Source organism: Arvicola amphibius, chromosome X, assembly GCF_903992535.2.
Source record: "Arvicola amphibius chromosome X, mArvAmp1.2, whole genome shotgun sequence".
In the NCBI taxonomy this organism is placed as follows: domain Eukaryota; kingdom Metazoa; phylum Chordata; class Mammalia; order Rodentia; family Cricetidae; genus Arvicola; species Arvicola amphibius.
This window is the reverse complement of record NC_052065.1, coordinates 22,176,893-22,189,594: the sequence shown is the minus strand read 5'-3', so window position 1 is coordinate 22,189,594 and position 12,702 is coordinate 22,176,893. Positions and strand designations below refer to the sequence as shown.

Genomic DNA, 12,702 nt, shown 5'->3' with positions numbered 1-12,702 from the left:
CCCCTCCCCAACTTCTTCCTACCTAGCCAACTTCATGTTCTTTCTCTCTCAAAAATAAATAAGCAAATCTTAAAAAAAAGAAACATCACCAAATCCCACTGAGTCCAGTATGTTCTGTCCATATACTAATGAGCATGAAACCATCCACGGGAACATGGCCCACCTTTCACATTATGTTTCCTTAAAGAAAACTAACTTTCTCCCTCAGAATTTACCAACCACTAACAGCTCTTTAGCTAGATGTGGGGGCTCCTGAGCCTTTTATACTGGAATGTAGTTTTGCTTTTTAATTATGTGTATGAACTTGTGTATGGGTTTGTATACATGAATGCTGGTACCCAGTGGAGGAGAGAGCTGTCAGATCTCCTGGAGCTGGCATTACAGGTGTCCCATTGAGCTGCCTGAAATGGGTGCTAGGATTCAAACTCGGGCCCTCCTCAAGAGTGATGCAGGTTCAAAACCGCTGTGTCATCTCTCTAGCTGACCATGCTAGAATGCTGACTGCCTTGCTCTTATACAGAAGAACCACAGCTGCTGGGTGTGCCTGTGCACATGTGAGTGCAGGTACCCAGGGAAGCCAACAGTGTCATATCCCCCTACAGCTGAAATTATGGGCTTGTGAGTCACTCAACATAGGTGCTGGAAACAAAACTTTGGTCCTCTGCAAGAACAGTAAGAACTCTTAATTGCTGAGCCATCCTTCTAGTCATGCATACAAATAATCTTAAGGACAAATATATGATTATTTCTATATAGATATATTAAAGACATTTAACACAGTTCAATATGCCTTCAAGGTAAAAGTCCTGAAGAAATTAGGAAAAAAATGGAACATACCTTAAAACAATAAATATTATATGTGACAAACCTATGGCCAACATTATAAAATAAAGAAAAACTGAAAATATTTCCTCTAAATTTTGGAATCAGATAAAGAACTCAACTCTACACTCTTATTCAATACTGTACTCAAAGTCTTCCTAGAACAATAAGGTGAGAGAAAGCCATAAGAAAGCATAAAAACAGGAAACAAAGAAGTGAAATTACTCATATTCACAGACATGACTGTTTTTGACCATATATATTCTACAAGAAAACTCTTACATTAAATAAGCACTTTTAGTAAAGTTGTAACATACAAAATCAATATACAAAAGTTAGTAGCTCTCATATATATCAACAACAAACTTTCCGAGAGAGAAATTAGGAAAAACAACCCATACATAATAGCTTCCCCAAAAATAAAGTACCTAGGGATAAGGATGCAATGAAAACTTTAAGGCATATAAAAAACAAAAGAAGATACCAAATGATAGAGAGACCTTCCATCCTCCTGGACTAGCAGAATTTATGTTGTAAAAATGGCTTTTATTAACAAAAGTAATATACAGATTCAATGCAATTTCCATTAAAATTCCAACAATATTCTTCACAGAACTAGAAAAAAATCTAAAAGTAATGCAAAAACACAAAAGACCACATACAGTCAAAGCAATCCCAGGTAGAAAGAACATTGTTGAGGGTATTATAATATCTGACTTAAAATTGTATCACACCCCTGGCTAGGAGCTATTGGTAGTTAATAGCTGCTAGGAGAGGAAGAGCCAGTTTTCTCCAAGGGTATGACCCCTAGCAGCCTGATCATACTGTAGTAAAAGGCCACAGGTCCAAGAATACTGAGGTAGCACTGACTTTTTTTTATGGGTTTATAAAAAAAGGAGGAGGAGGGCTGGAGAGATGGCTCAGAGGTTAAGAGCATTGCCTGCTCTTCCAAAGGTCCTGAGTTCAATTCCCAGCAACCACATGGTGGCTCACAACTATCTGTAATGAGGTCTAGTGCCCTCTCTGGCCTGCGGTCATACACACAGACAGAATAATGTATACATAATAAATAAATAAATATTTTTTAAAAAAGGAGGAGGAAGAAGATGACACCAAGTTGGCTGAGAAGGGAAGGATGGCTGGATCTGAGAAGACTGAGGAGAGAGGGTGAATATGATCAAAATACAAACAAGGAAAAAAATGATCACAGAGCAATGAAAACAACTTAGTGATGGCACAAAAACAAGCACGTAGACCAAAAGAGTAAGACAAGAGACCCAGAAACAAACTCACAGCAATGCCTACCTAAATTCTGACAAAAGCATCAAGAATATATCTTTTACCCTAAACAAAAAACCAAATCAAAATGGATGAAAGACTTACTTTCAAACCTCCAACTCTGAAAGTGTTACAGAAAGATATAAAGAATACACTTGAAGTTACAGGTATAAACAAGAACTTTCTGAATAGGACTGAAACAGCACCGAAAATAGTCCCAAGAACCAATAAATGGGACATGAAATTAAAAAACAGATTCTGCTTAACAAGAGAAAGCATCAGCAGAACACACAGCCTGGGAGAAAACCTTTGCCAGTTAAGCCTCAAGCAGGGGACTGATATCTAGAATATATAAAGAATTACAAAGAATAAAAGACCCAAGCCACAAAACTGTCAATCATAAAAGGGTTAATGTAATAAGCAGACAGTTCTCAAAAGAAGAAACACAAATGACCAATAAATATTTCAAAAGGTCCAGCAAGATGGCTCAGTGGATAGGGTACTTGTCACCAAGCCTGAGTTCAAACTCCAAAATCCACAAGGTGAAAGGAGAGAACTGACCTTAGAAGGTTGTCCTTTGACCTCCACATGTGTGCCATGTTACATGTAAGTATGTATGTGTGTATATATATATAAAATGTTCACTACTGTTAGTCAGCAGGAATGCAAATTAAACTACTTTGAGATTCCATCTCACCCTTAGTCAAAATGATTATGATCAAGAAAGCAATAAATGCTGGTGAGGCTGTGAGAAAAGAACAAATTTTACTCAGTGCTAATAGGAGTATAAATATTGCCATTAAAGAAATCAATATGGTCCCTCAAACAATTAAAGATAGCTGGGCATGGTGGCGCACGCCTTTAATCCCAGCACTCGGGAGGCAGAGGCAGGCGGATCTCTGTGAGTTCGAGACCAGCCTGGTCTACAAGAGCTAGTTCCAGGACAGGCTCCAAAGCTACAGAGAAACCCTGTCTCGGAAATCAAAACAACAAGGTACTGAGAAAGGAAGCGTGGGGGAAGGTCACATATGACATGAAAGTGGAAAGAAGACTACTGAGGGTGGAGAGAGCAGAAATGGGGAGAAAGAATGGGAAAACAAAAACAAATTTTGTGGAAAAATGCCATAATGGTTAAAAAAAAACCCTACACTGAAAAGTTACAGCCATGTTGAACAAAAATTTATGGAAAGAAAGAAAATAGAATACCATTTGAAGATCTCTACATACTGCTGAGGAATAGTCTGTAGAATAGGCTTTTTTAAGCGAAAATTAAAAGTATATAATAGTTTACTTTTTATCTAAAAGAAGGTGAGACTATGAATGCAATTGCATGCAAACATATTTGCATTTTAAAACCATAACAAAGAGGCAATAAAAAACTAATTAAAATGACCTACTGATGAAGAGAAGGGAACAAAAATAGAAGCCAGAATTTTCTTCGTGTACCCAGTTTTATTCTTTTCATTTTAGAACCGTGTGATCCTGCATAGTTATGTTAGGTAAAAAAAGTATTGGGGTACAAGATGTTCAGAAGATGATAAAGCACCACTCTAATGATTACTTGCTAATTAATGACAAAGACAAAAGTGTATGCTCAGCAATGAGTAACCTGGCAACGGACACTTTTAACTATGGGACTAAACTCAGCATCACTAGTTAGTAATGGACAAATCCTGATAGGATGTACCTCATACCTCTGCATCGTGACTGTGAGGATTATGGGTGTGAGCCCTCACATGTAGCCCTAGAGCTGAACTATCTTACCATCTGTATTTTCTTCACAAGGCTCAGGAAAAAAAAAAAAGAAAATATGTGTGCATGTAGAGTGAAAGTCAAGGAGAGAAGCAAAATGAGAAACCAAGTATGATAAACTGGGTCAGTAAGTTGGTTCAGATTGACCACCTAAGTTTGATCCCCGGGACTTACATGGGAGCAGGAGAGAATGGACTCCATAAAGCTGTGCTTTGACTTCACACTTATGATGTACTACTCACACAGACATCATATACATACATAGGCACAATTTTTTAAAAAGGGGGCTAGGAAACAAGATTTTTCAGTGAGAATAATTAGAGACATAGCCTTAAGGACAATAATGTTAAACTGAAAATTTCAATCTTAATTAGAAGTACCAATGTGAATCCTGCAATAATTTTATTTTTTCTTCAAATCTACTTAAGAGTTATAGAAACACTAAGCAGTCAGCTGTCTTGAGCACTCCAGTGTCCAGACAGTAGTTACTAAATACTAGCATTTCCTACTGAATAAAAGAGTCAAGAATTTCTCAGGGAAATAGCTCATTCCTGGTCTGGGGTAAGAAGTATAGAGGTTGAGCGTAGACATATCAGGAACTAAGGAAGATGAACAAAGACTACAAAGGGTTAATGCCAAGATGATGCAGAAGCCAACCTAAATGCATTCCCACTGGCTGCAGACAGAGCACCAAACATAAGCAGAACAGACTGAACAAACCATATGTACTTACACTCACACTCGCAATGATAGAAGACAGCTGGGTGGACAAGTGCTGAGAACGCCAAGGAGGCAATTCTAACTATGTGACCTGATGATGAAAGCAGAGTCGAGCTGCCTTTCCTACAGGATTACCAAGTGGGGAGAGGAAAGCACTCTATGTATTTTCGCTAATAAAAAAAGAAATTAAAGAATAAGATGGCCATTTTACAATGGGGACCAGCAAAGTGTGGACTTCATAAAAAGTCCCATAAATGAGACCCTATAGATTTCCTGCAGAAACAATACTGCCTCTGGGTAGCAAAATATCCTACCCTACCATTGAGAAGGAATGCTGCAAACAATAAGGATTTTTGGAAAACAAAAACATATACCATTACCACACCTAAGAATATTAACAGTAATTCTAACATCAAACGTTAGTATTGAAATACTTGTTCTATAAATTATTTCTTAAAGGTTTAGATATTTCTCTGAGGGTTCACCCTCAAAGTGTCTTCTCTATCTCGTTTCTGCAATGGGGTCAAAGCTAGAGGCACACATCTGATTGGCTGACTGGTTTCTCACTCTGTACCAGTGTCTATTTTGCTCTTTTCTTTGCTCTACTAGGGACTGATCCAAGGGCACTGTGTGACTGTAAGTACTCTACCACTGAGTAATATCCCTTGCCCTCTCTGCCCTTTGAAATTTCGAAGGAGACTGAGAAAAAAAAAACTGCTTAAGCGCAGGAGTTTGAGGCCACCCTGGGCAAAAGAAGAGACTCTGTCTCAAACAAAATATAATAAATAAATGAATAAATGAATGAATGAATAAAAACCCTAACCAAGACAGACTGGGACTAGGACAAAACTGAACAAACCCTTTCCTTTCCAACTTGTTTTTGGCTACTATTTCATTATAGCAATAGAAAAAAGCAAATAAAAACGTGAATCCTGACTTGGACACAGAGAATGCAAAAACATTTACTGAATATTAGATAGAAAAAAAACAATGCTATTTTATTGTAAATGATGGTATAGTATATTTTCTTATGAGCCCTCATATTCTGTAGATATATGCTGAGGTAATTATGAACACAACAATGCTTCAAATTTGCTTTAAACAGTCCCATGGTGGAGGTTATAAAAAACAAGATTTGCCATATGTCACTAAATGCTGAAGATGGGTGACTGGTGCCTGGTATTCATCATACCATTTTCCTTACTTCTACAAATATTTGAAGTTATCCATAAATTAAAAAATAATCATATTTCCCCTGGACATAATAATAAAAAATAGACTACAAAGCAAAAATATTTTGGAGACGTGTTCCTATAGGAACCTGTGTGAAGTGAAAGTGGCCTGCACTGGAGAGCTGATACAGCAACAATAAGCAAGCAAATAACACAGAATACTCACCGTCTTTAGAAGGCTAAATTGATAGAACTTGGTAAATTAGTCAATCATGCGGAGTAATTGGTGGGAAGAGTTAAGAATGAAGCTCAGATTTTTGTTTCTGAGCATGTGAGAGGTACTGAAGGGGAAGTCTGGGGAAGATAGCTGGAGTTTGAGGTAAGCTGTGGGACTAAGTGTAGAGATGCCAGCAGAGGTGAAGACAGCGAAGGAGATAATCACAATGCTAAGGGAGAGCAGTACCTAAAGCAGAGCCCCAAGGAGCACCTAAGGTCTACCTGTTTACTGCAGTTTTTAGTTCTGTGTGTACCTGGTCTTAGCTAGTACATACATACACACATATACACATACATGCATACAAGTAGGGATACGGGCAACTGAGGGTGCAAGAGGCTCCCAACTCAGTCATCCTTAACCAGATCTTTCCTTTTTAGCCACAGACTTCATATGTTCCAGATAGGTAAACGTTTCTTGGGACAGCTGAGAAAATGCCAGTGCCTCCTAGCCAGAGAGTTCTTACCTTCAGATCCTCACACAGGTCACCGTAGTCAATTTCGATGAGGGCCTCTCGAGCATAGATGCTGGATGTTCTCTGGGAACCACTCACTGACTCCTCTCCCTGAGAGCTACCCTGCAATGTTGAGATGGAGGGAGAGGCAGATGAAGCAGACTGACCATCTCTATCCCTTTCGAGAATAGGGGTTCCTTTGAAGCTTTCAATGTCATTGAGAAAGCATCTTGCTAGATGACAGAAGCAGGGGCCAACAGGAAGGTCCAAATTGAAAACTGGGCTCTATAGCTCACCAAGTGTCTTCATTTCTAATGTGAGGACAATGACCAGCTAACAGAGCTATAGTTACGATTAGGAATGATTGTCATGGCCTATCAGTGTCTGGAATATCAGTGTTCAAAACTTCTACTGAATTAAACTGAAAGGCTATCTGGGAAGAGTTCCTCAGTTAACAACTCTCCGCTCCTCACTACCATCTTTCACTCCAATTGATAAAATGCCACAGTTCCTCTGATTTTTTTTCCCTACACCAAAACTTCCTTACCTCTGCATTGCTGATGTCCCCTATCCAACCCTCTTCTGGCCAACCTCCCTCACTGCAACTAAGCTAAGTCTCCTCAGGTTCTCCAGTTTCCCAAATCTTCCTCTGCTCTTGACTTATGTTCCTTAGTTCTCACTCCTACCAATGTTCAGTATTTAATAAAGCTATGAGCTTAAGACCTTAAGATTAATCAATCACTTCATTATCTTTCTGACCAATCACTAGCTTGAGGCTCTCCTCTCAAGTCAATGTTCCTCTTATAACAAAGCCTGACTTCACTACCTCCATCTTGAGACATCTCTTTTGTATCCATCTTTACATCCCTGCCAACTCTGCCTGTGCTTCTATCTGATGCCTACCCTTCGCAGCCATTTTTTCTTTTCCATCACTGGTAAGCTGCTCACAGATCACTCCCACCACCCACCATAATACTCACTTCTTCCTGACTAATATCATCCATGGTGCCCTTTGACAGCGGCAATTTGATGTCCTGCATCTTGCAGGCCTGTAGCAGGTTGTGGCGGTCACTGCGTTTCTGTTCAAGCTTGGTCTCAATGGCTGTCACCTCCTTCTGTAAATGAGTCATTTCCCTAAAAAGGTCCGAGTAGCGACGTTAACATCCAAATCTGGAAGGCTGCCTGCTTTCCCTACTTCCACCCCGCCCCAGCTGGAATCCACTCACTTATTGGCACCCCCAAGCTTCTTGCGAATCTCTTCCATCTCATGGTTCTTGTCATTCACTTCTGACTTTTTGGCCAGGTGCTGATTCTTAAGGTCTTGTAGCTGAGCCATGGTCTCATCTATTATCTTCATGTGTCTTTGCTCCTCCTGGTCTCAGCAGGGGAATAAGGCAAGAAGTGAAGATTCACTTTGAGCTTTCTCCTTTTGTGTCACTGTTCCCAATAGGCAGTTTCTTGGAGTTGTGTGTCAACGATTTCTGCTTTCACACAACCCTCAGACTTCTTTTATCCTTTCCTAAATGATCTGGTGGCCTTGCCCAACTATAATTATGTAAATTGTCTACTATAGAAGAGTTCAAACTATGGGAAAAATAAAGGGGAAAGAATGGAGGATTCACTCATAATCCCGCCAGCCAGAAAGAAACAGCTAACATTCTAGCATATAGCCTCCCTTTACAAACAACTTTAGGGTTGAAATTACATTTGGATCTTTGTATCATAATCAATGATTTTCTTCTTTTTTGTTTTGGTTTTGAGACAGGGTTTCTCTGTGTATCCCTGGCTGTCCTGGAACTCACTCTGTAGGTCAGGCTGGCCCTATACGCCACAAGTTTATATCAAGTGTCTTTCACAATCTATTTTTTTTTTAATTTGCTTTATTTTTAATTACGTTTATGTGTGTTGAGCATGTACATGTGAGTTCAGGTGTTCAAGGAGGCCAAAGTAACTGAATGTCTTGTAGCTTAAGTTACAGACATTTGGGGGGGTCATGTAACTTAGGTGCTGAGAACCAAACTCAGATCCTATAAAAGGGCAGTATACACTTTTTTTGTTTTGTTTTTCAAGAAAGGGTTTCTCTGTGTACCCTTTGCTGTCCTAGAACTTACTTTGTAGATCAGGCTGGTCTCAAACGCAGAGATCCACCTGCCTCTGCCTCCTGAGGGCTGGGAATAAAGGCATATGCTACCACACCAGGTCAGTATTCACTCTTAACTGCCAAACCATCTCTCAAGCCCTTCTACCTTATTTTTTTAAGACAAAGTCTCTCACCAAACCTGGCACTCATTCTGCTAGATTAGCTATCTAGCAAATCCAGGGATCCTCTTGTCTCTGCCTCCCCAGCACCGGGATTACAGAAATGGAGCACCATACTCAGGTTTTTATGTAAGTGCTGGGGAGCTGAACTCATGCGTGTGGAGACAGCTTTTTATTAATGGATCATCTCCCCAGTCCTCAACATTATTTATACAAGCAATATAGTTTATTTTCTGAATAGATACTAACCTGGGATTACCACTAGAAAGCAGAAGAGGACTAGGGTTGAGAGTAATCAATAAAACAAGAATTACAGTCTTACATAAAATGTTCTGGTTTAGAATGTTTAAAAATTTTTTCCTTGTCTGTGTGATTGTATGTATCACATGTGTATAGGTACCCTCAGAGGTCAGAAGAGAGTATCAGACCTCCCTAGAGCTGAAGCTAGACAGTTGTAAGACACCTGATGTAGGTGCTAACACAGAACCTAGGTCAAGTGGGAGAGTAGTACACATTCGTAACTGCTGGGTCATCTCCCCAGCCTACATTTTAATTTTTTTCAAAGAAAATTCTTTTTCTTTCTTTCCTTCTCCCCTTTAATCTTTAATAAAATCATATAAAGGGAAACATGTTGGGCTGGTGACATGGCTCAGTTGGTCGAGTGTTTGCCTCATAGGCACAAAGCCAAGGATTTGATCCCTAGCACTGCACAAAACTGAGTGATGCTACATGCCTATAATCCCAACATGTGGAGGATATGTATTGAGTTTGAAGTCAGCATAGGCTACATGAGACCTTGTCACAAAAAAAAAAGAAAAAGAAAATACAACTGGAATTTAATCCTCAAATAACTTGTAAAAATAATAAACACACAGAACACTAAAGCAAATTATGACAGCACAATAACTGATCAATTTTGTGGATGAGAGTTCTTTGACAGTCTTCTACATACAGATTTTTATATTCATGGATTCAATGGGATATCAGCATTTGGCAAAAAGCTGTACTATGCTATGAGTGGGAGGTGCGTACCTTTAGTCTCAGTACTCAGGAAGCAGAGACAATTGGATCTCTGTGAGTTTGAGGCCAGAGTGGTCTACATAGAGTTCCAACCATCCAGGGATACATAGTGAGACTGTTTTTCTGTTTGTTTGTTTTTTAAAATGTATTGAATGTTTAGATATTTTTGTCATTCCTAGATCATAAAGTATAGCAATTACTTAGACTGCATTAGATATAATACAGAGATGATTTAAAGCATTCAAGAGGATGTGCATATTTTACAGACAAACAATGCAGCATTTTATACAAGGGGACTGGCATTCTAGTGCTGGGGGTGGGGTAGAGGTTCCTAGAAACAATCTCCTGTGAGTATCAAGCGAAGGCTGTACTATTCTGACATCTTTCTGCTAACCAACGATTATTCAAAATGAAGTAAAAAGTCACATAACTACACTATCTTGGAGCATCCAAACGCAAATTTAGTCCTGTCCATTATTTTACTACCTAATCTGCAAGTGTATGTAAGATTGCAGTAACACTATTCTAGATCACCAAGGGTTAATGAAGAAAATATACAAGCAACAAATACAGGCAGATACAGAAGTCAAGTGGTAGTTCAAACCAAGAGAACCAAATCACCTCAGGAAGAAATGCTATAAGGAACAAGGGTTTCACAGTAATTTAAAGAGAAAGAATATAAGGAAAGTCATCACAAAACCCACAGTGATACAGGCATGCCAAACAGCATGATTGCAACAGACACTAGCATAGTCATACCATGAGATGGCTGTGTGTCAGTAAAACATCATCTGTTGCACTCAGTTTATGTGGCTAATCTGAATTTAGGGTCAGGACACTTGGAGCTATGCCTCTAATGGTACTTGCCAGCCTGTTCTTTCACTGCTGCTTCCTGCTCGTCACCTTCTTTGTGGGCTCCCGGAAATCCTTAAACCCCCACCAGCATGTTCCAGGCTAAGCCTGAGAAAGCTGTTGAGGGTATTTATTATACATCTCAAGAGGAAGCGAGCAGATGATGAAATGCTGTTCACCTGCAGCCACTAGAAACAAGTGGCTGTGGGCAATAGAAATACAGAACAACTCAGGTCCATTAGACCTCAAAAGCAAGGCTAAGTGGAATCAGCAGAATTGCTAAGGAAAATGCATAAAAGCTTCTGTTGACAAAGTAGAAGAGTTAAAAAAATGAATATTAAGAGATTAATTTGGTTGCCAGCCAGGCATTTAACCTACACTAATCCAATTTCTTGTTTTTATCAAATACAGGATGTCTGAAATAATGAAAATATCTTATGGCTCACTCAGCTGGTTGGTGAGGTCATATACTGATCAAAAATACAAAAACAATCAGGTTTTTAGGACAGTTCTAACAGATTAAAGACTGAAACGATTACTGACCTTCTCTAAGTCATTTTTCTCTAACATCTATTAAAAGTACAAGTTACCCTTTTCAAAATCCAAATTTTATTCATTTTGCTAGTATTTAATTTGTAAGTTTGTCTTGGCTTTTGGTTAGGCATTACAAACACATACTTTTTTTTGAGATAGGGTCTCTCTACATAGTCCTGATTGTCCTGGAACTTACTAGTTAGACCGGGCTGGCCTTGAACTCAGAGTCCTCCCACTTCTGCCTGGGGTTAAAGGCATGTGCCACTACACAAACACTCATTTTTATATTTAAGTAATAACAGGATTTAAGCATCTCTGGCTATCTTGAAAAACACTTTTGCTTTAGATGAGATCTGTATGTTACTAAAGTTTAAAGACCACTAAATTATGTAAGTACATAATGCCACATAATTTTCTAAATTCCTACTTTCCAAGGGGCACTGGATAGTCTCCAACTTGGAACTATGAATAATGTTTATAATAAACATCAATGTGCTTGCACAAAGCTTTCTCAGCACTCTGGATTACCTCCTCGAGTATTACTGAGAGGCCATAAACACACTGTGAAACTTTTTGATAAATGGTGAAATGTTATATAAGAATACTGGTCTCCTGCGCCACATGAGGTACTGAGAAATGTTTTGGTTTTGTTTTTAATTTTTGGACAGTGTGAGGCTAGAGAGATGACTCAGTGGTTAAGGGAATGTACTGCTCTTCAGTTCGCAGCACCGACATCAGGCAACTCAAAACACTACCTGTAATTCCAACTCCAAAGGGATCCAACATCTCTTACCTCTGGGGGAACAAACACACACATGTGCACATAACCACATAGAGGCATATACATGCAATGTAAAATAAAAACTTTTAGATAATGCGGAGCAGGAGAGAGATGGCTAAGCAGTTAAGAGGGCATACTGCTATTAGAGAAGACCCAAGTTTAATTCCCAGCACCCACATTAGGCAGCTCACAACTGCTTGTAATTCCAGTTCTAGGGTACCCAAGGCCTCTAGCCTCCATGAGCACCTCATGTACATATACCCAACACAGACAAAAAACCTACAAACCTTTAAATGACAGAATATAAAGTATACCCAATGCTCCTTTAATTTATATTTCTTTGATTCCTGGAAAAAAAACTACATTATTTATGCTTGTGAGCTATTATCCTTTGGAATGTTTGTTTCACATACTCATTTCTCCCCATTAAGGTCTTGGTGTTCTTCATTAAATGAAAAATGTATAAATTATAGGTATTTACTTGTGTGCATCATATCTATTCCAATTTTCCCCTTGTCTTTTTTCTTTCTCCTTCCTTACCTTCTTAAGCTTTTCTATCTCATTTTCATCCTTTTTCACGGTCTGCTCCCACATGTGTACTTTATCCTGGTCTTCCTTAAGCTGGTTCTTCTCAAAATCCAATTGGATGCCCAAACGAGTCTTCTGATTTTCAAATTCCAACCTATAGAAAGAAAAAGGAACTAGACTCAGCACTAAGGGCCTCTCAGTTACTACCAAAGTCTCAGTTGTCATGGTTCCATCCACTCACAAGTACACCAAATTG

At 39.0% G+C, this 12,702-nt stretch overlaps 1 protein-coding gene across 2 annotated transcripts in view; it reads right to left on the bottom strand.

The window, feature by feature from the left end:
- Window positions 1-12,702, bottom strand: part of Smc1a (structural maintenance of chromosomes 1A) — a 44,358-nt gene that overhangs the window by 5,692 nt on the left and 25,964 nt on the right. For both annotated transcript variants that reach the window (XM_038316089.1, XM_038316088.2), the window contains exons 16-19: window positions 12,459-12,600; window positions 7,699-7,844; window positions 7,453-7,606; window positions 6,485-6,595 (exon numbers count right to left, since the gene is read on the bottom strand). In XM_038316089.1, coding sequence (XP_038172017.1) covers window positions 6,485-6,595; window positions 7,453-7,606; window positions 7,699-7,844; window positions 12,459-12,600 — 553 coding nt within the window. The remainder of the gene's footprint in view (window positions 1-6,484; window positions 6,596-7,452; window positions 7,607-7,698; window positions 7,845-12,458; window positions 12,601-12,702) is intronic.